The 21,637-nt window shown below is 48.6% G+C and overlaps 1 protein-coding gene across 1 annotated transcript; it reads right to left on the bottom strand.

Moving 5' to 3' along the window:
* Positions 1-380: 380 nt before the first annotated feature.
* Positions 381-20,097, bottom strand: ELAC2 (elaC ribonuclease Z 2). Its single transcript, XM_037147085.2, has 24 exons — positions 19,810-20,097; positions 19,187-19,237; positions 18,977-19,047; positions 18,178-18,242; positions 16,842-16,899; positions 16,065-16,133; positions 14,706-14,813; positions 13,680-13,738; positions 11,158-11,216; positions 10,994-11,066; positions 10,248-10,360; positions 9,667-9,762; positions 8,551-8,689; positions 8,384-8,469; positions 6,800-6,918; positions 5,614-5,710; positions 3,893-4,031; positions 3,531-3,569; positions 3,282-3,391; positions 2,544-2,643; positions 2,348-2,468; positions 2,096-2,174; positions 1,602-1,746; positions 381-1,044 (listed from the first exon to the last, which is right to left on the bottom strand). Exons 1-24 carry the CDS (start codon positions 20,037-20,039, stop codon positions 820-822), a joined length of 2,451 nt encoding a protein of 816 aa, XP_037002980.2. The 5' UTR covers positions 20,040-20,097; the 3' UTR covers positions 381-819.
* Between the last annotated feature and the right edge of the window lie 1,540 nt (positions 20,098-21,637).

Here is a 21,637-nt window from a genome sequence, read left to right as displayed (position 1 = left end):
CACAAGTAAATACTGGGTTTACCTTTACTGTTTCTTTTAATTCTCAGGCACTAACCTCACGTTGTTAAATCTCATGAGGAGGGCAAGGCAGCCCGACATCACGCTACCTCTTAATAGTCAGAAGGGCAGCGAGCGAGTCTCATTCTCGCCTGGCCACAGAACAGCCCATCCACTGGCTGCGCTGTCTCAACAGGGGCCGGTGTGGGAACCAGGCTGCTGTCGGCCAGCACAGCCTGACTCATTAGAACACTGGGCTGAGAGCCACTCCCGGGGTCATGCCACTGGAGCTGGCCTCCAGAACATACCAGGAACCCGACAGCAGGGGCCCGCTGCAGAGGGAGACTCTTGTTCAGAGGCGGCACCGGGATGAAGCAAAGCACTCGAGTTCCAAACAGAATCTTTATTGCATTCTCTGTCTTTGGAAATACGTCTCCTCAAGTCTTGGATACTTGGACTTCACGGCCATAACCCAATGTTCCCTGGGAAATGGCTTGTCTCTGGTGTGCAGAGGGAATAATCTGGCCACAGCAAGCCTGGGTGTACCGTTTTTCCATGTGACTTTACTATCAATGGCACTGGATTCCAGTCACCCTTGCTTTCCTCCTGGCAGCCTCCTGTCCACAGCTCTGCCAGGCCCCCTTACTGAGAGACACCCAGCACACCAGTCTGCTAGTCCCTGCCCAGCCTCACACTGCCTGCTCCCCTGTGACCCCCGTGGAACGGCGCCCTCTGGCTCCCACCAGGCAAAGGGCGGACACACAGTGCCCATGCACGGGGTGGAGGATGTGAGCCTTCCGAGTACAGGGTCCCTCCTGGCCTTCACTTCGCCTTGACCTTCTTGCGCTGTGGGCTCTGAGGCTCCTCTGCATGTGCCAGTTTCTGCTGGGGCTCACTGTCCACCTGCTCACTGGACAGGAGGGCTGCCCTCACGAGCCGTAGCTCCCTCTTCTCCCTGCGCTCCTCCATCTCCTCAATGTCACCGGCAAACAGAGCTTTCAGCGGGGCAATCAGCTTGGGCACTGTGGGGAAGTCTCCAAAGCAAACCTGGAAGGCAAGATGGAGGCAGAGGACAGCTCAGAGGGGCTGGGCGGGGGGCAGGGTTGGGAGTGGGAAAATATGCTCATACCATAGGCACCAGATCTCCTTCCCACCAACCCTGGAGTCCACAGACCACAAGTGGGAAAGAAAAGGAAACTCCACGGAGAGAGGGGGGGAACTAAAGAAGGCAGAGACCCCCATTGCCAGGCCAGGGCAGCAAAGCTGAAGAGGCCTCAGAAACACAAGGCTTCCCCGCTCTGAGCATCAGGTTCTTCATAAAGAGGCCCGGCCGGTGCCAGGGGCCAGGCCCGGCTTTCCCACTCACGAGAGGAGAGGGGAGGATGTCCTGTCTCCAGACTGTGGTCAGGCTCATGTGATGGGGTGGTGGGAACACAGTGAGCCTCCAAGAGCCTCTCAGTCATTCCCAGTGATCGACGCTGATGTCTTTCCAGAAGGGCCTGTGGAAGGCCGGGCTGGCCCTGAGCCCGACCATCCTTCCTTGTACAGGTGCAGCGATGTCCCTCTGCCTTGGCCCCACCCCATGCAGCCCACCCCATACACACCTTCATGTGGTCAAAGGCAATTCCAACTTTCTCGTTGAAGTCAGGGCTGAAGAGGGGGATCTTGGCGTAGCGCTGGCTGAAGTGGTTCAGCATGATGAACTCTGCGTTCATCCGCATCCCCACACCGATCGCCTGGGAGGTAGTGCTGCAGGCGAGGAAAGCAGTCAGGCCAAAGTGCTGCCGAAAGGCCGTCCCCAGCCCCGCCTCCCCTTGCTAATTCCCTCAGTGGCTCCAGTTGATTCCAGTGTATTTCTAATTCTTTCTAAAGCTATGCTGCTCTGAGAACCATGTCTAGAGAACCCCACAGAAATAAGACAGAAGGGCCCAGCAACAAGCTGCTACCCCGGTCAGAAGTCCACATAGCCCTCTGCTGGGAAGCAGGCCTGCCTTGAGTCAGTGGAGGACAGTCTTTCTCAGCAGCACTGACATGAGGTGCTCAGTGCCACCGGGGAGGGATAGGGAGTGGGTGACGAGGGCTCAGCAGTCTCCACTACCTGTGTGTCTTTTCTACAGCTTCCTGTTCCAGACCATCTTCCAGCGTGGCCTCGTGTATCAGGAGGGTGGCGTCTTTTCCTAGGGAGTAAGTACAGGTGTCAAGCAGTGTCATCTGCTGCCAAAGCACTTGGCCCTGATCCACACAGCTGGCTCCCAGCCAGCACTTGCTCCCCACCCTGTGGCATGTCTGCATGTTAGGAATGACAACCAGAGGCTGCCAGACAGGACCAGAGTCAGCTGCCTCTACTCACCCATCTGGACCAGAGCCTCACAGGGCATGGTGTCCCCTGAATAGACCAGTTTCCAGCCAGATGTGTGGACCAGCGCACAACCAAAAGCATGCTTGCAGTGTCGGACCAGGCAGGTCTGAAACTGAGGGAGCAGGGGAGCAATTGCAGCTGCGCTCCCAGCCTCCCTGCCTCCCCGCCACCTGCAGCTGCTCCATACCTTTTCCAAATCACAGGTGCTCAGCAGTGAACTAATCAACCTTTCAACTGTGGGGTTGGAGACCTCAGCTCCTTCCTGAAGGCATTTGGCAGGAATCATACTGTGAGAAATAAAACATTTAAACAAACATTTTTAAAATTTTAACTTATTCAAAATTTAAGTTTCTGGCTGGAAAGGCCCAAAGTCATTGTAAAAAAACAATTTAAATCACAGTCACTAAGATGAGAAATGTCGTCCATGAAAAAGAACCAAACCAAACCACCAGCCACTGAAAAAACCTAATGGGTGATCTGTCCCCAATAGAGGTCGTCGCAGGCCATTCCCAGGCAGGCTGGCTGGGCTCCAGGCAGATGGGCTCCTTCCCCCCAAGGTGAGGACAGGGCTGACTCCTGCCACTCATCCACCTGGGCGTGGACAGTCTTTGTGCTCACCACCACGTGGGTGCTTGGCTCTGCAGCTGTTTTATGGAGAAGTGTTGGCAAAAGTCTAAAGCCTAGATCATACCTGAAATGAGGGCTGCGAGGAAATGCAGCCAAGAAAACACACTTAAGTGGGAATCATCTTAACAGTTTTTACACTTGAGTCAAAGCATTTGTCCCCTGCTTCTGCCGTCTGCAGCCAGGTCAAGGGAAGGTGCTAGGGATGTCACGACTGCCCCACATCGACCTGGAACTTGCCCCCACAATGTGGAGGAGGAAGAAGACTACAGCCTGGGGTACAGGCCGCCTGGCAGCTCACCTGACATGATGCAGAACCTGCTGGCACTGGTTGTGGTACTGCTGGAGCCAGGGCCTGAGCTGGGTCGGGGCGACCACCAGCAAAGGGTAGAAGGGTATGCCCATCGACACCTGAAACAACAAGACAAGTACTGAATCAACGGCAGACACTTCAGTCAAACCGCTGTGGAGTGGCAGGAAGTCCAGCTATTATAGCTCCAATATGATCCAAGCAAACTCAAATGGCAATAAAATCAAGTGCCACACTTACCAAAGCTCGTTCTCTCTGCAGCAGGACATTTAACAAGCCCTGGGAAGGAGAAAAGAGACACAGGTTAGACATTTCCAAACCCAACCCTGTACTGGGGTCATCTGATCACGTCGCAGCGGTTCCCAGCTCTCTGCTGGCCACCATCCTGGAACACCGCTGGAGTGGGAACTGGTACATGCTGACCCATGACCTGAAACCTCACCACAACACGGTCAGCTGGCTGGGGGCCCAGCTGCCCCGAGGAGACAAGCCTCTCACCTCAGGCTGCATTTCTGCTGAGCAGGCTCTGTGAGAAGGCTGGAGACAACCTGGGTGAAGGCAAACAGTAGCCACCCTCAGGGGCGGCCCTGCCCTGCACTCACTGTGTGATGATCCGCGTGCAGGTGGGACACAAACACAGCGGCCAGGCTGCCCAGGACCCTGTCCACGTCATCTCCGTAGTGACGACACAGCTGCCCAAATGTGCCTTCACCACAGTCCAGCAGCACAGTCCTGTCGGAACTACGGAGAGAAGCAAGACGTGCGGCGCTGAGACAAAGGGCCTCTGACAGCTCAGAGGGCTTATTTCAAGAGGAGCGGCAAGCCGCCGTGGGAGGGCCTGCTGCCCCAGCCTCGCATTCTGCTTCCTGAGCACCTTCTCCAATGCGAAGGCCGCTGTTACATCCATCCTTAGAGAGGAAAACTATCCACGGGACCCTGCAGCCCTTTAAAGAACATGGAAAATATACAGAGCTACACAAATGCTGGGCCTCAAGAAGATGCTTATGTGGAATGAGAGGGTAAGATGTTTACTAATCCTAACAACGCATCCCTGAAGATTCAGATCAGATGTGATGACACCCACTGTGGATAACACCAAGGGCGGGCACTGGGCACATATGAGACCTGGCTGCTCTGGGCTGCTTCACCCCTTTCCAAGCAGTTCTGGTTTTCTTAGCCCACGTCCTCAAAGGTGGCTGGTGGGGGATAGGCCACAGATGTTCCCCTGAGGGTAAGTCATGTCACTCCCAGCCACCTGCTGGAGCTTTGCTTCACTTGGCCTCAGGCAGGACTCGGGGAACTTCATTCTACGAGCTCTGCTGGCTACTTGGAGGAGCAGCCGTCTTAGGGACTGTGACCTGGGTAGGAGGGCCAGGCCTGCCAGCCTTCCTCCTTCCTTGGGAGAGCCGGGAGACTAGGATGGCTGTGCCCATGCTCATAGAGAAGCCTCAGCATCGTGCACCCCTTTGTGGAATAAAGTGCAGTGGGGAGTGCAAGCCAGTGACAGCACCTTTACGGTGAACCAACTAGGGGTCCAGAAGCCACTATCAGCCCCAAAAGGCTGGCCACACCCAGGAGCTTTACTGTACTGCCTTGGTTATACAACAAATCCCTGATCTATATATATATATCTGATACCAGGGTGCATCTTCTATTTGCTGTCTATTATCCACCACTGACACCTAAGATGTCAAAGCAAAATTTTAAAACCTGGTCCTTGAGTCTCTTTTTCATAGGTACACCGTGAACATTTCAGAATGCCCTCAATTAATCTTTCTGCAGAGAACCGACACTAGGCAAACCCAACAGAATCAACTGAGAGCCATCCGACCAAAGGGCTGAGCACAAACCCATGTGCCAGCCCAGAGGCTGTTTCACACTTGAGCAGCACGGAGCTAGGGGACAGTGCAATGCAGGGATTAAGACACCAATTCACATTTGCATCTGTCATTTACAAGTAACCTCTGGTGTCAGTTTACTCACCAATAAAATGGGTAGTCACTACTTCATAGGATTAATGTGAAAAGTAAGTGAGGTAATTCCTTAGCAAGGTGCATGGTATATGGTAGAATGGGATATTTTTATCAAAAAGTATATGGGTGACAAATTCCAGTGATTCCCAGAAGTCTAAGTCAGGCATCTAGGCTAGAAAATGCATGAAGGCCCGTTACCCTTCTTTGGAAACACTCTAGCCAAGATGACAACCTTACAAGGTGTTATGATGTTACATTTTCAAAGTAACTTGATGCGTGCAGAGGAGCTTTTGTTTAGAAAACCAGAGCGCTCCTGGATGGACAGACACCTCCCAGGAAAGCAGTAATACCTTATCTTGACAAGTGTGGAGCTGACATTCCGAATCTTCATCGGGATGGCAGACCCTGTTCCCAGGAAGATGATCTCTGGATACTGGCTTTTTTCCTCTATGGAAAAATACACACAAAGAGTAAATTTCTCTGGGTCGAGTGTGAGCCAGCAGCCAGCCCTGACATGAGTAAGTCCAGAGACTCAGGAGGACTGTGTAAGGGCCACTGTGAGAGGGGTCACAGGCTGCTTGTGGGAAAAGGGCTATCTGTCTGGGAGGTGCAGCAAACGAATCCAAAAGAACTGCTCTAAGTTTTTATATTACAAAGGGACCTCTCTGTGCTTAGAATCAGCATTTACCTGAGGGGCTGGTGCTGTCTCACAGCAGCTCTTAGCACCACTCGCACCTCCTGCGTGTGCTCACACAGCCCTGCAGCACCTTGCTCCTGGTGGGGTAGGGGGCTAGATGGGCTAACGAGTCAACTCCAGACAGGAAGGCAGAGCCAGGGTGGAAACCCTGGGAGCCAGTTCTGCCCTGTGCCCCTTCCACAGCCCCTCCCACCGGCCGGCACCGTGCGCACATTGGCAAGCACTATCTCAGGGGGTCTTGAACACAGGAACCAGAAATCCAGTCACAAACCCCCAGGCCAGTGAGGCCAGGGGAGGCAGTATTCCCCAAGCATCGGGTGGCTGTGATTAGAGGAAGTAAGGTTTCTACTTGCCTGGGCCGGACTCAATGAGCACCCCAAACCTGCCTTCCGCTCCAGCCTTCTCCATCTCTGTCATCTCTTGTAGATGGCACTGGACAACCACTGGAGCAGGGGTCATGTAGTGCCCCTAACTACTTTTCCTCATGGGGTAGTGAAAGCCCAATGAGACGGGGGACGTGGCCGGAACCTTTTGTGGGTCCTAATGGCCAAGCCAGGACTAGATCCCAATCTGGCTAAGTCCCGGTTCAAAGTTTTTTCTGGCATCTCACTGGAGTTTCCAGAACTGCTGCCCTCAGCCCGTGCCTTGTCGAGAATGCCTGTGTGCCATCACCAAGCATTCCAATGTCACTGGTCCGGGAGGGGGTGGGCACTGAAGAGAAAGCAGGGGGGCAGTGGGCTGCATGAATGAACACAGCCTGTCTGAGTGAGCCGCGTTGACACTACTCGATGCTGCAAAGACACCTGCGGGAGCACAGAGGCCTGTGGTCCTTTCCTCACCTGCTGGGGCTGGGCCATCCTGAGCCATCTTCCTATATTCCTGCACGCTCTCTTGGAAATTGGGGAGCTCCATGGCCTCAGCTATGAATTCATCAGAATTGCAAGTAATAAGGGCATCCCTGCAAAGAGAAACATATTTCAGATGACCAAAAGGGGCATGTGGCCACAGACACCAGTTTGGAGATCCAGAATCCATGTGTGGAGAAAATCTGCAGAAAGTTGTTTCATATCAGATTGAAGACTAAGCGACGGAGAGTTTGGGCAGTTCTCTTCTGCCCTGTGGCACCTCTGTCAGCTGCGGGGCATCTCCGAGTGAGCTCTGCTCAGCTCTAGCTCCTCACAACATGTCCAGGCTCAGAGCCTAACAACCTTGGCACTACTGACATCTGGCACAGGGGTGGGGTCCCATACAACATCCTTGGCCTCTAGATGCCCCCGGCTTCTGGCATTCCCCCAGGGGGCTGGGAGAAGGGAGGGGGAGAGAGGAAAATCACCTCTGAGATGAGAGTACAGCCTCTCGAGCTGAGACACACACAGCTTACCTCCTGGGGATGTCGTCCAGCTGTAGGGCCTGACTCAGTGGCTCTGGGGTGCAAGCTGAGACTCTGTGTTTCTAGCAAGCCTCCAGATAATGCTATGTTGCTGGTCCTGGACACACCATGCAGCAAGGCTTGGACCAGTGGCCCTTCAACCTGACTGAGCACTAAAATCACCTGAGAACTTATTGAAGGGAGTCCCCAGCCTAGCTCTCAAGATTCTAAGTCAGCAGGTTTGGGAATTCTATTTTCCATAGGCACAAGGTGAGCTGGGGGAGTGGCTACATTTGTTAATCATGGCTTTATGAACTGTCTGCAGATGCTGACAAAGGGACCATGAGCTCTTCACTCCCCAGACACTGTCTGGGGGCCCCAGTCATGCTGCCACCGCCTCTTCCACAGTACTGAGTGTCCAGTGATGACCTGGAGGAGCCTGGTCCGTTCTAACACAGACACTGCAGAGGCGGCCGGAAACCTCAAGCTACACAAGACTCAGATCTTAACAAGTGATGATGAGTGGCAGCGAGCTCCTCTAAGGTCACTGGGTGGAAGGCAGCCCTCCAGGGCCTCTCTGGATGGCTCGTTACATTTACCCAGCCCTCCAAAGGGTCGCGCTGACTCAGTAACCTCATGTCTAAGAGGCGCCCTAAGGGAGCTGACTTCTAGCAAAGATTTCTACATAAAACATTTCATGTTTCATTAAAACAGCAAAAACTTGGAAACATCTCATATTAATCAACATCCCTATCGGGACTGCCAATGAAACACCATGTTGGACACTACATAACGATGCAGGGAAGACTACACACCAATACAGTGACATACATGTATATGTAGCACACCCACATGCACTTTTTGGCACACAACCATACACATGCATTTATTTACACGTGTCTCTTGCTGTCTCTCGTGGGACAGGCAGTTGACTAGTTCTGACAGACACCACACGATCTGCAAAGCCTAAAGCCATATTTATTACCTGGCCCTTCACAAGAAAGGCTTGCCAACCTCTGACCTAGAACACGCTGCAAGCCCCACCCACACAGACCTCTGCCACTCTCTCCGGGGACGCAGCTGGTACTTGAGGAGGCATTCCCCGCGGACTGTGGGCACAGTGACGGTGGCGCCCTCTTCCTGCAGGAGAGAAAAAGACGCTCCCTGGAAAGACAGAAAAGGGCAGGGACCAGGCTGCCAGGGACTAGGCTGTGACACTACCTTACAGTGGAGACCAGCGAGTGGGGGGAAGATGTCAGGGTGGATGAGGTTGAGCTGTGTCTGAATCTTGTGACTACGCAGGTTGTGAACGGATGTGCAATTCTCATTCAGTATCAGGTGCTGGGTGTCAGGCCCAAACCTACAAAGAAACAGACTGTGCATTCATGGCATCCTTAAGGGGGCATTCCCACTGCAGGGATGGCACTGGAGACCAGGGCAGGTGATGCAGGTGCAAGTGTGCAAAGGGAACCAGTGGCTGGGCCAGAAAGGCTGCTACTAAATGGCCACACCTGACCCTCCTTCTCTCCTCTCAAAGTCTAGTTTCTCCCCAAATTCAAACCAGAAAAAAAAAATACCAGGAAAAAAAATAAGAAAAGTTAATGTTCGGAGCCTACCACTAGAGACTGGAAACAAAGTGGAGTGCAGGATGGAATAAAAAGCCTAATAAGAGGAAAAGAGATAATGTATGTTAAGACTCAACCCTGAAGGAGCAGAGGATGAAGAGAGCTGAGCAGTGACAGGCGGCCAGGCTCATGAGGAAAGAGATGAAGGGAGATGCTGGAAAGAAACAGGACGGGTATAGGCCAGAAGGCCACTCAACATCTCCACGTACTGTGAGTTCAGTGCAAACAATTCCTCCCATGTGGTGCTGGCCAGCCAATGAAGCCAACAGGAAAATGTGGCCTCTCCTTCTAGGGACTAAATTTGGCTAGACCATCTGACTCACAGGGTTGTTGAGAAGATTAAAAACAAAATGTAGAATATTGAACACACTGTGGGACACGAGTGTTTAATACACTGGAGTCATTATTTGAAACTCGCTAGTCTCTTCTTTAGGCTCCGTGCATGGAACTGTCAACAAAATGGCAGCACAAGTTCAGATGCTGAGTGTAGATGGTGGAAGCTGATGCTAACCTGAATCCCCCCACCCCCCTCCCCCGCACAGGCGGGACAAGTGCACACACTGTGCCCCCTAGTGGTGACGCTTTTTCACACAAGGGATACTGACAGCAGCTCTCACGATTCTGGAACAGCAGGAATCCCTGAGCTTAGGCAGGTGCAGAAGTAAGGGCAGGAGGTACTTCAAAGAGTGAGGAGTGAAGATGTGGCTCGTACCTCTGCATCCACTGCTGGTACCTGCTGTCTGCAAGCACACACTCCGGGGCCATGTGAACTACCAGGGCCACAGGGGCATCGGCCTCTCCTTGGAACCTGGGTGGAAGGAAGGATGGGGCTTTGCTTTATGAAATGATACAAACTCAAAATGTGCATAAATGGGACTGGGCAACCAGGGAGGGGCACCCCTCGGTGCACCCCAGCCAGACTGGTCCAAGCTGCCCCCAGAGGTGCCTGAGCATTCCGAAGCCCCAGCACTGACCCAGGGTCCCTCTGTGCAGCAAGCATGGGGCCTGCCCTAGACTCAGAACTGTAACTGGCCCATAATTTCCTAGTCCTCAGAAGTCTCTGCTTTTCCATCTTTTCTAACTTCATGTAAAGGCTAGGTAAGCCACAAAGCCCGCCACTGCCAATCACTGAATAAATCCTGCCATGGGACCAACCCTTTGAAAGGCAGACAGTGAGTTTTCCCAACCAGCTTTGTGCCAGGAGCAACCACAGGTCAGAGAACACCCTGTTGATGTGCTGGGCTCTGAGCAGTGGCTGGCTCGTCCTTGTCCCCCCAGGACCTGTCATATTACCTCTGGAAAGCAGCATTCTCACAGATGGGTTGAATGAATCCCTTGTCTGGACACTCAACCACAACAAAAGCAAGGCTGGGATCCGGAGGAGTACAGATCTCTTCAGGCAAAATCTGCAAAACCAATGGGGCCATGAGGCTCTCCCGGAGCAGTCACAGCCCAGCAAACAAGCCCAGAGGCGTTCCGGTCTTCTGTGACGCTGCATAAGCCCCACTGAGCAGGACAGAGCCCCTGTAAGGACTCCCTCTTATACCATTCCTGCTCCCTCTGCTCCTGCTCAGGCAGGCACCTCACTAGCAGCGGGTGTTCTGAACTGCAGTGGCCAGAAAGCCAGGCATGGCATACATGGTTCTCTCAGGTCCAAGGCCACTGGTCCTAAAATTCCTACATGCTAGAAAAAACATCCTGATTGAGAATATGGTGGCGGTCTTCTGGGCCATGCACCCAAAGTCCATCCTCATGGGGGTCTTCCCTGAGCTCAAGGACAAGGGAAAGTGTCTACCCTCCTAGGAGGAGGACCCCCAGATCCTAAACGGAGGACAGAAATACCCCACACAGGCAGTGCTGACATGCACAAGTCTAGGTAACAGACCTCATTTTATTGCTTAGCCAGCTGATACAATCTACCCAAGCTGTTCCACTTCCCTCAAAAGTCATCTCTGCAGGGCCTGAGCCAGACAGCAGCTCTGTGCAACATTCCTTGTAGATGCTGAAAAAACATCAAGACAATGAATGGGGCACCTCACCTCCCTTCCCTCAAAAGTGACGCTTTTCCCGTCCTTGACCGCAGCGATGATGGGAGCGATAGCAGCTGTCCCCCTAAAACGAGGAGGCGAGCACTCTGTGAGATTTGCTTTACAAGCAAGAGGGGACCCATCCACCACCGGCAGCCACAGTCCCTGCCACTCACACCGGGAGGCCCAGATCCTTGGCTTTGAGCACCAAGAAGTTTCCTTTCTTCATGTGAAGCTGGAATGAAAAGAACCCAAATGTAATTTCAGTGACTAACGAAGAAGCTTGGTTTTAATCGATTTTCTTATACGTGCATCTTTCTGGTTTTACTTTTTAATTGTTATTTTCCGATACTTCATTAGACTGCAGGTTAGGTTATTGCTTTTTGATAAAGCATATTCTATTCTGAAGAAGTTATTTATTTTGAAATGCTTTAGTGATAAAAGCTGAGTGACTTAAAGACACAGTGCTTTATTTCCCAACATTAATTCCTTATAAATTTAATAAAATGTAACCCATTTGCTATTTCCATAGCAAATAAAGAGGATCCTTCAAGTGTCCTTGTTCTGTGTTGCTATCCTGCCCGCATCTGTGAACAGCTGCAGGGGTATCTTGAGGGCGCAGGCTGTGCAGCACGGCAGTCCCCCGACGTGAGGGCCCAGTGTGGGCAGTTCTCTCCTCTGTTTTTCACATATTGGCAATATAATGCTGTTTTTTTAATACTGGAGAAATGCTGTTATATTTCTAATATACTGTTATTAGAAAACAATAATCCTATTACAATACCTCATAATCATTCTATACTTAAAAATTTGTAGCTCGATGGATTGAGCACGGGCTGTGAACCACAGGGTCACAGGTTCAATTCCCAGTCAGGGCACATGCCTGGGTTGTGAGCCAAGTCCCTAGAGAGGTCCACGTGAGAGGCAACCACACATTGATGTTTATCTCCCTCTCTTTCTCCCTCCCTGCATCTCTCTCTAAAAAGAAAAAAAAAAAGAAAGAAAAATTTGTCCAGATATTTTTGTGATCCACATTTCCAACATAGTAAGAGGAAAAAAAAAAAAAGAGAGAAATGGCATAAAGTGTTAGTAAGTTTTGGGGCATTCGACTATATTTGATTTTCATTTTCCTCTTTAAATCTTTATATTAACTGTTTGCATTTTCTTTTAACTTCCTGAAGTGAAGAAATTACTTGTAGGTCAAAGTCTCCAATTTGGATCGTAAAGCCTTATTACGCTTCTAGAATTTTCTGTCTTCAAAAACATAACTCTAGGGGAGGGATCACAGCTTTCAGTGTGCACACGTAACAAAAAAATGACAGCTGAGATGATGCCTTTAGACAGTGACAGTAACAAGCACTGCTCTGACTACTCTCCCCACAGCCCCAAATACGCCCGAAGATGGAAACTGAACGCTTCTAATGTTTAACAGGAACTTGCAGACCTTTAGGCAGGCAAAACCCATGCCCTTACTATAAGCTAAGTTCAGCCCACAAAGAAAGCTGCTCCCACCCAAGGAGAGCAGAGCATGTGGAACAGAGAGGAGAGCCAGCTCGCAGGCCCACAAAGCCCGAGCAGCACACGGCTGCCGGGCGCCTGAGTCCTCGGGTCAGGCCCTCTCCATACAGGCCCTGTGCTTGCCAACCTCACGTAACTTGAGTGGGCTCAGCTTTCCTGCCTTCCAAACCCTTCGCGGAGAAACGGCAAATGATTAGAAGAGGGAAAGGGGGCCAGAGGCGGAGCCAGAGAGAGGGGCTCCTGGAGGCAGACGTGGACGCTCAGGCCGGAGACAGGCCTGGGCAGCAGCCTGGGGCTCTCCAGGCTGCAACAGCTGCCCGGGCCTGCAGCTGCCTGGGCAGAGCCTGTCAGCAGAACACACCCCGTCCTGCTCTGCACAATCCACTCCACGAGGCAGTTTACCATGTAAACTACTTTCAAAAACATTATTCTGCTTCCTAAAAACTAAAAAAATAGACAACTAAGCCTATCAGCAATATTATAGTTATTATTCAAATAAATTGACAGGTGATATTGACAATGATCTTTCAACTAATAACTAATATCACTACTGACCTTTCATAATTGTTTCTACTTGTTAGAATTTGAATGAAAATGACAAATAATGTTTTAAAATCAATGTTGCTTGTTTTAAAAATAAATCAAAGACCCCCCAACACACACACACAAAACAATGTCTTACTACAGATTAGACAATACTGTCTGTTGCAGATTACAATAAAATTTTAATGTAAAGTCATATTAAAAACAGGCCATTAGTCAGATCTGAAAAACACCTTTTTATAATAACATTCTCAGAGACTCTGACCACCTTCAGATTTGCAGATCAAGGCCTTTGGGGACACTAACCAATATTAAATCAGTCCCCATGTCAGCAGTTAAATAATACAAACTAAAAGAGAAGAGAATAAAGGCCTGATTCATTTGAAAAAAAATAAAACTTTCTCTAAAAAAATGGTCTTGAACTTCAGAAACATAGCCAAATCTAAAAGAACATATAGCTAGAACAACAAAACAATGGAAGAGAATTTGAAAGAATATAATGGCATAGGTGGCGTGTTGGAAAATACAGGGGCACCGGTGTTTCATCTTGGCCCAGGTGGCTGAGGAGGTGCCAACCAGGAATTACAGGAAGCAAACCACACACACGTTCACAAAGCCCCACAGGAAAGATGCTTACCTTGCAGACAAAAGCCACGACCAAGGAAGGGTCCCTGCCACCCCTTCTCTGGCTCACAGCTGAGAAGAAAACCAATCTGATTATAACACATATGAAGGTTTACAGGCTTCACAGATCAATGATAAGCTGATAGCTAATTTGACTCTATACAAAATAAAACAGATGTAATCCTTTCGATACAAAGGTTGAAGGAAGCAATGGTATTCTTTTTTAATCAGATCTTCTGGTTTTCCTACTCATGTTAAAATTTGAGCAAGTGAAAAATGCAAAACTCCAACCAGAAAAGCTTAGAATGGAAAGTGAAAGATATAAAAATGACACATTTTACCTAGGAGTAGAGAAGTGAGCAAAAACAAGTTGCAAGCTGCTTTATAAACAAGTATCAACAAGCATATGTGAAATAACAAAACCTAAAAGGCCCACAGAGAAAGCCTAGGTGTCAGTCTCCACCTAAGCCATCCACGAAAGGGTGCTGACAGGGTTGGCCCCGTCCCAGCCACCAGACAGCCACAACCTCAGGGTGCACAGGGAACTCATCAAGCCTCACCCAGCACTGGACAAGAGAATCCTTAAGCAGTCCAATTCCGCTGATACATCTCCTCTTGGCATTTTAACTCAGGTTCCCAGTAGGTTGCCTCTCTGACACAAGAGGTACAGATCCACCCATTGATCTGAGTGTTTTATAGCTGAGCAGTTATAGCTTCTGCATTCATGAAAAGTTAATCTGCATCAATGTCCAATTAATAAAAAACACAAAGCCTCTGTATGCATCAATTTGCCTCTAGGTAAATTGAACACAAAGTTTGGGGCACACCGGGGGCTGCTGATGGGCCTTAAAGCCCTGCACTGCCATGTTTATAGCCCTTACCAGCCTGCCACAGGCCAAGTCCTAAAGTGAAAGTAACAAGTCTGTTTTACACAGGCAGCCTTCCTATGATGAAGGTTCTCATTCAGAACATGAACTGACGATGGACTAAGAAAACAGAGTTCTCTGGACAGTGTACTGTTTGGTTCAATTAGCATTACCATCTGGAAAGCACTGCTCATTCTCAGGTGATGGAGAGTCTGCAGACTGCTCTGGACTGAGCCTTTCTGACCTCTGTGACGGCTGGTGATTTCCACACTTCTGCTCACCTGGTGAGGACGGGAAACAACCAAATTACTCACCATGCCAGGTGAGCTCCCAGGAAGGGCCTAGATGTTCACATGTGGGAACAGCATGCCTTCTCTTACAGTAAGGACTAGCCACCTGACCCTGACCTGGTCTCTGGCTCACGGGTATATCATACTCCTCTTTATGTTTCTGTTCAGCTCAGAGCCTTGGCTATACTAGGAACTCAACAGCATGCAAGTAGTAGGCTAGTTTATTCATTATCATCACTCTCAATAAACAGACCTAGACCCAAAAGTTACCCATCTACCTGAGAAGGGGCATAATTTTGCAGTCAGTTAAATCTCAAGGTCAAGAAAAAAAGAGCTGCTCAAGGAAGCCAGTGCACAGCTCCTCTGGCATGCTCAGTCCCTCAGTGCTGATTGTGCACTGGGACAGCCATGCCGGCCAGCGGAGCAAGTTTGTGCTGGTCACACAAATACGTGTGAAAGTGAACTGTTCTGTGCTGGGGAGGGAGAAACACAGAAACAGCGGAGAGTGGGTGGGGAGGGAGGTCAGAAAAGGCAAGACATCTGAGCAGGAGTGAGCCGGGGTCAGGTCCCAAGGCACTCAGGCCTTTGCTGGACTTGTATGCCTTCAGTGCTTGGCAAGCATCACACTAGTTAGCACTGTCAGGGAAATGACTCTGAATTCTCCTGCAGTCCAGAAAGGCTGACATGGAGTGTGCTCAACCAGACGCAAGGACAACGCCGACACAGCAGGGACTGACGTGAAAACGGTCTCTCTCTCTCTCTCTCTCTCTCTCGGTCAAAGCCACATCATCTGGCTCTGGGGCCTGAAATGGCTCCTGTGACCTTCTGATCTTCTGACAACATTCTATGAGGTTGCTATGTATTTAAAAAACATTTATCATGTATACCTCTCCAGAATCCTCGTAGCAAAGGAAGTATTCACATCTGTGGCAAATAAACCCCAAGCAATTAATATGCAAATCTACAAGCAATGTACTGATTATTTTCTGCCAGTGCCTGAGTGCGTAATATTCCAAAGTACAGGCACTGTCATTATATGTGAGTTAAATGTGTCTGTCCTTAAGATCATCAGCTCCTTAAGGGCAGGAAGCATAGCTTAGTTTAATTCCCTAATGATGCTTGGAAAATAAAACTGGGTACGCGTGAAGTCAGCATTCAGGCAGTTTCCCTTTTCAGCCACATTCCCTGTACCCAGGGTCTCCATGCCCCGCCCCTCCTGGGACACGCCGCTCCTGCACTCACTGTATATGGGGATCTGGAGAACCGTCATGGTCTCATCCTTGTATTCTGGGGCAGAGTGGGGCCGCACCGCTACATGAAAGAGGTAACAGGAAAGCAACCGCATTAGTACAGACATGTGTGAAGGTGAGCTTTACAGATCAGCAACCACAAGCAAATGAATTGCCTTGGAGTTTTTGTGAGAATCTGCACTAAAAGCAGAATGTCTGAGTTAATTATAACTTGGGGGAAAGATGCAACATATATATTTATTCAGTTATAATATTTACCTGGGGGAGGAGAGTATAAGGGGTCTAAATAGTAATGGAAAAAAAAACAGTAAAGATTAAATAAAAAAATAAATAATATATTTACTATGGCCAAACGAAAAGACATATTATGATCACTGGTGACTATGCATTAACAAAAAGAAAGAAAGCAATACTTGAATTTAAGAGACACATGTTAACACATAAACACCATGAGGCCAGAGAATCTATCATCTCAACTGTAAGGGCCAGTATGGCTTCTGAAACAAGACATTGGTACTCCTGCAGGCACGGGGCATGATCAAGCTGGAAGGGCACACAGCTTCCAGGACAGGGCCTGAGTCATCCTGGGTGAGCCTTTTCCTGTGCCAAGGCCACATGCAGCAGAGCCGAAGCTGAGGGTCAGTGTAAAAGGATGGAGACAAAACCCGTAGGTCCCTCTGCTCACACCCTTCCTCCCTAGAGCTGGGAATCCAAGGTAACACATATGAGAAAAAAAAAGAGAGACAATGAGGCAGAGTTGGGGACATACCCAGCTCTATTCCTTTCAACGGACCAGAAAATATTTTGATTGCTTCTAGGAATTTTTCCTACAAAAAAGAAAGAAAAGAAAGAAGTGAGGTGTTATGGCTACATAAATGCAAAAGGCAACGATGTATTCAAGAACGTAAGAGATATCAACATGACCTTGAATAACTATTTTGAACTTCCTCTACACAAACATCTACCAAGTATTCACTCCATGTTAGATGCCAAAGAGTTAGCAGTGAGGAGATGGGGCCCTTGCCCTCAGGAAACTTTGATTCAGAGGAGGAGACAAAAATGAAACAAATGACAACACAAACAAAAATGTAGTGGCAGCTGTGCTAAGTGCTCTTTAAGACACAGGAAAAACGCTGAGGGCTGGGATATAACTTGTCTGGAGAATCCAGGACAGCTCCTGAGCCAATGACCTCCAGCTGAGCCCTGAAAGTTCAGAAAGACTGAGGCAGAGATGAAAGGAGGCAGAAGGAACTTGATTATGGATGAAAACGTAAGATGGGAAGGAGCTTCTGTGAGGTGCAGTGCAGCTATGAGTTGGCCCATGTTGTTCCAGCTTGGTGCCTGCGTTATGGATGCAAGTGTGGGCAAGGGCCAAGGCTTGCAGGACTCGAGGGCCAGACAAGGGGTTTGGAATGTAGCGAATGGGGAACCAATGGAGGCTTTTAGGATGGAAGTAACTTTCTGCTGTTAAGCCTGAAAGGAGTCCCTCTGGCCACCATGTGGTGGGTGGATTACAGAGAGGCAAGACTGGATATAGGAAGCTCTCCCAATAGACAGGGGCAGTCGAAAGAGATAATGAAGATGAAGACAAATGAGATGGAGACATATGGATGGATTTGAAACATTACTTTGGAGACAATTAATGGTACTTGGTGATTGGCTGCCTTTATCTTAAGAACTGGGAAATGAACTGTTTATTCAACAGTTACAACCACATGCACACTTCTCAATAGTCATAAGGTATGAAATGTCTGAAATTTAATAAATAGCTAAGAATAAAAGCTAACATTTACTGTGTGCCTACTTGGTGCCAAACATCTAAGAGATTTAGTGCTTTATCTCTGTTATCTCATTTAATCTTTAACAACTCTATGAAACATGACAGCCATTTTATGGATAAAGAAACTGAGGCTCTAAGAGGTAACTTGTTCAAAGTCATACATTTAGTAAGTTTTAGACTCAGGCCTCTTTATCTTGAAAGGAAAAGGGTTTACTTCACTATTGATTACCTCTGGAGAGCAGAAGACTAATGCAAACATAAAAACTCTTATCCTAACTTTTAAAATGGGTGGTTAGTTTTGAAAGCTGAGTCAGGAGAGACTCACCAGTTGTGGAGGTCCAGAAAGTACACACTTGGGAAGCCCGGTTTCCTTTAATGTAAGAATCATTCCTAAAAAAGACAAATCAAATCTCTCACCATAGCCACTGCCAGCAAGAGAACTTCTTGTAAACCGGCTATTTTTCTGCTCATTCCAGCTTCGAATGATCAGGAACATGTGTACAGCAGAAGTGACACTAGCTAGAGGTATGGGGGACACCAGATATCCCTCAGATGCCTTTAAAACAAGCAGGGCTGATAGTAGGGTGAGGCAGTCAGTCACCTCAGGTACGAAATCATTCACGCGAAGAATGGTTTTAAATTTTTGCACCCTAGCCATCTTCTTGCCTCACTCTAGTCTCAGCTCTGAGAATGCATCTAGTATAACACTCCAATCCTTCCTATCCACATCACAAAGCTTACAGAATTTGGAGGCAGCACAATCTTGACCTTCACAGCAGGTGGGCATTGATAATAGGATAATAATGGGTGTAGCTGTTGACGTCCTTGATGGTAAGTACAGTTCCTGTAATCACCATCCCGACTCATTCCGGTTTACTGTCACACAACTCCAGTCCAGCAACTCAATAAATGAGTGGATGGGACCATTTGAGGGCAGTATCCACATTAAACTCTTCTATTCTGAGTCATTGCTTTTGATGATCTCTATGGCAGACTGGCATGGCATAAAGAGAATTCCATCAACCCTAGTCTCAGAAGATCAGAAAAAAAAAAAAGGCCCAGGCAGGTTAAAATTCCACAGACATCCTCCTGCCTGTCTCTGACCCTGGAAAGAGTATACTCACCACACAATCCCCCAACATTACTCCAGTGCATTCGGGTCAGGAATATGTTGTCCAAACGAGACACTTTCAGTCTGAGAAAGAGAAAACATTTGAGCACAACAAAGTGGATTGACTAGGGACCCTTTCTTCTGCTATAAAAACACTCCTGCTTCTCACCTCAGCTTTCAAAGCCCATAATTATCTCACCCCAAAAGAAAGCAGTTGACTCACTTGTGCTCCTGCATGAGTCGCTGGATACCTTCGCCACAATTGAAGAGATACCTACAGGACAAACATTATGGAAGTTACTTAGAAGAGTCTATTTTGTAGAAAATAGAAAATCTTCGTCACTGTTCAGATGTTTTATTGTACACTCCGGGGAAAAAAACAAACAAATAAACAAAACCCCTAAAAATCCATGTTGCGCTACCTGGCCGCATTTCTGCTATTAGGATTGGGTTTTGAGAGGTTTTAGCAGAGACAAGGTGGGGTTTGGGAACTGTGCAGGCTGGGAATGAGGTCCAGACAGGTCCTTTCCCCATAACCAAGCCTGTCGACCTCACACATCAATTCTGAGGTCCGGTCTTGGTGTGCATGGGAGGGGTTGCAGTACAGTCAGTGCCAAGGGGGAACTCAGGGCCCACGGGTAGGAAAGAGGACGCTTATACCCAAGTCTGAAATTCTTCAGGGACTTCGGGAAACGAGAGGGACGTGGGATGTAAGGGATCTAGGATGCCCCACCCACCCAAAGACAAAGTTCGAAGGCAATAGTGAAATCCCACGTGTCGCCAGCGCGCACACGGAGGGCTGGGCGGGGCTCGTAAGCGGACGGACTCCAGGCGCGACTCACTGACCGGTTGTACTCGGAGAAGACGTAGAGCGCCGCGCCCACGTCCCGGCCGCCAGCCGCCACAACCTGCAGGTACACAGTGTTCGGTCCCCCGGGCTCCCAGGACGGGCCGCGCTTCTCCCGCGTGCGCAGGTGCCTCAGCGGGTCCTTAGGCGGACGCTGGCGGCGGGCGGGTCCCTGAGACATGGTGCGCCCGGCCGCTGACCGCAGCAGCAGCAAGCGGAGAGCCCACATGCGCCAGTTTTCACGCAGGCTGGAAACTGCAACCGGTCACCCTGGTCTGCACGCCTCACGCCCCACCCCTCCGACCTCATGGCAGACACGGCCAATCAGCGTGCCGAAAACTGAATTGCCCGCCCACACAAGGCTGCCTGTCCAATAGTGAGGAGTCTTGCCTGAAAAACTTGTCAATTGGCGGCAGCCATAGAGTCGCGGAATGCTAGAGCGTCCTAATTGACCCCACCCCTTGTCTTTTTCCGGCTTACCTCCTTGTCAATATTTTACGGAAACCATCCTTGGCCCAAGGGTGGGGCTTCCTGGGGCGCGTGGACGGAAAGGGCATTACCAGTGCAGGAGCTGGTGTTTGGAGTTTCGAGTTCCCACAAGGGGTTCGTGCCCCGACGCCGCCAGTGCTCTTAAGTGGTCCTTTGGTTTGATCTTGCTTGTGGTTGTGTTAGATTTACTTGTGAGGAAATAAATTATAGAGAATGTTAGTGTAATTCGAACGAGTACATGTTTCGAATGACTGCTTTTACTGGCTTTGGGAAAAAAGCAAGAATAGCAGTTAGGGGTTACACAACAAGCTCTGGAGCAGGAGTCTTGGGTCTGTTATTAAGTCATAATAAATAAGGAGTTGCAACATCATGGATGAACCTTAGGAATTATGCTGCAAAATAATATAGACAGACGGACTTTAATTTTGGAGTAGTAACTGCCATCCCATACAAACTTCTTCTCAGGTCTTCCTGCTAAAACCTTTGGAATGTTAAAAGGGCAAAATAATTTTTGAACTGGACCTAGAGCAACATTGCAGCCCCAAACGAGAAAGCAAATATTATCACCTGACTGATGAGTACTGAAAGGAAAATTGAAAACATTCTCTGGAATTAACATCATTTTGTTATCTGCACCTATAGAAACACATTCCTTCTATTGATGTAATCTCATAAATATCACTTGCCTTGTTTCCTACTCAGAACTTGCTCGCAAATAAATGCATGCTGCCTCTCAGTTTGGCCTTTTTAAGGTTAGCAATGCTAAGTGCAATAAGCCAGAGAAAGACAAATACAATTTGCTTTCATTTTTATACTGAATAAAAAAAAACTCATAGAAGCAAAGTAGATTGGTGGTTAGCAGGGGCTAAGGGCTATGAGAAATTGGTGAAGGCAATCAAAGGTCTAAACATTTAGTTATAAGATGAATACATTCTGGGGGGTGTAATGTGCAGCATAGTGATTATAGTGAATAATACTGTATTGCACACTTGAAAGTTACTGAGAGAGTAGTTCCCAAAAATTCTGACCACAAAAAAATAGCGAGGTGATGGATTTATTAAATAACCTTATTGTGGTAATCATTTTACTATATAAACTTACATAAATTGTAGCACCTTAAAGTTATACCTTGTTATTTGTCAGTTATATCTCAATAAAACTTAGGAAAATCAAAACACTATAAAACGTGTAAAAAGATATTAGGAAGTACAATACTATAATGATTTTTCCCTTGGTGACTACTTTGATTCTTTTAAGAGAAATATTAAATTCCATGCAAAAAATAAAATTTGATTCTTCTGTCTTAGTGGTTCCCAGGCTCATTTTTGTCAGGTAATC

This window comes from Artibeus jamaicensis, unplaced genomic scaffold (genome assembly GCF_021234435.1).
Source record: "Artibeus jamaicensis isolate MK-2021 breed Jamaican fruit bat unplaced genomic scaffold, CSHL_Jam_final contig_781, whole genome shotgun sequence".
NCBI classification, from domain to species: Eukaryota; Metazoa; Chordata; class Mammalia; order Chiroptera; family Phyllostomidae; genus Artibeus; species Artibeus jamaicensis.
This window is presented reverse-complemented; position numbering and strand designations above follow the sequence as displayed.

Coding starts and splice junctions, on each gene's coding strand:
- ELAC2 (XM_037147085.2), bottom strand. CDS start 20,039: ATGTGGGCTCTCCGCTTGCTGCTGCTGCGGTCAGCGGCCGGGCGCACC. Junction 16,900..18,177: donor TTTCTGGACCTCCACAACTG/GTGAGTCTCTCC, acceptor TCTTTTTTGTAG/GAAAAATTCCTAGAAGCAAT. Junction 3,392..3,530: donor TGCAGAGAGAACGAGCTTTG/GTAAGTGTGGCA, acceptor TTGTTGTTTCAG/GTGTCGATGGGCATACCCTT.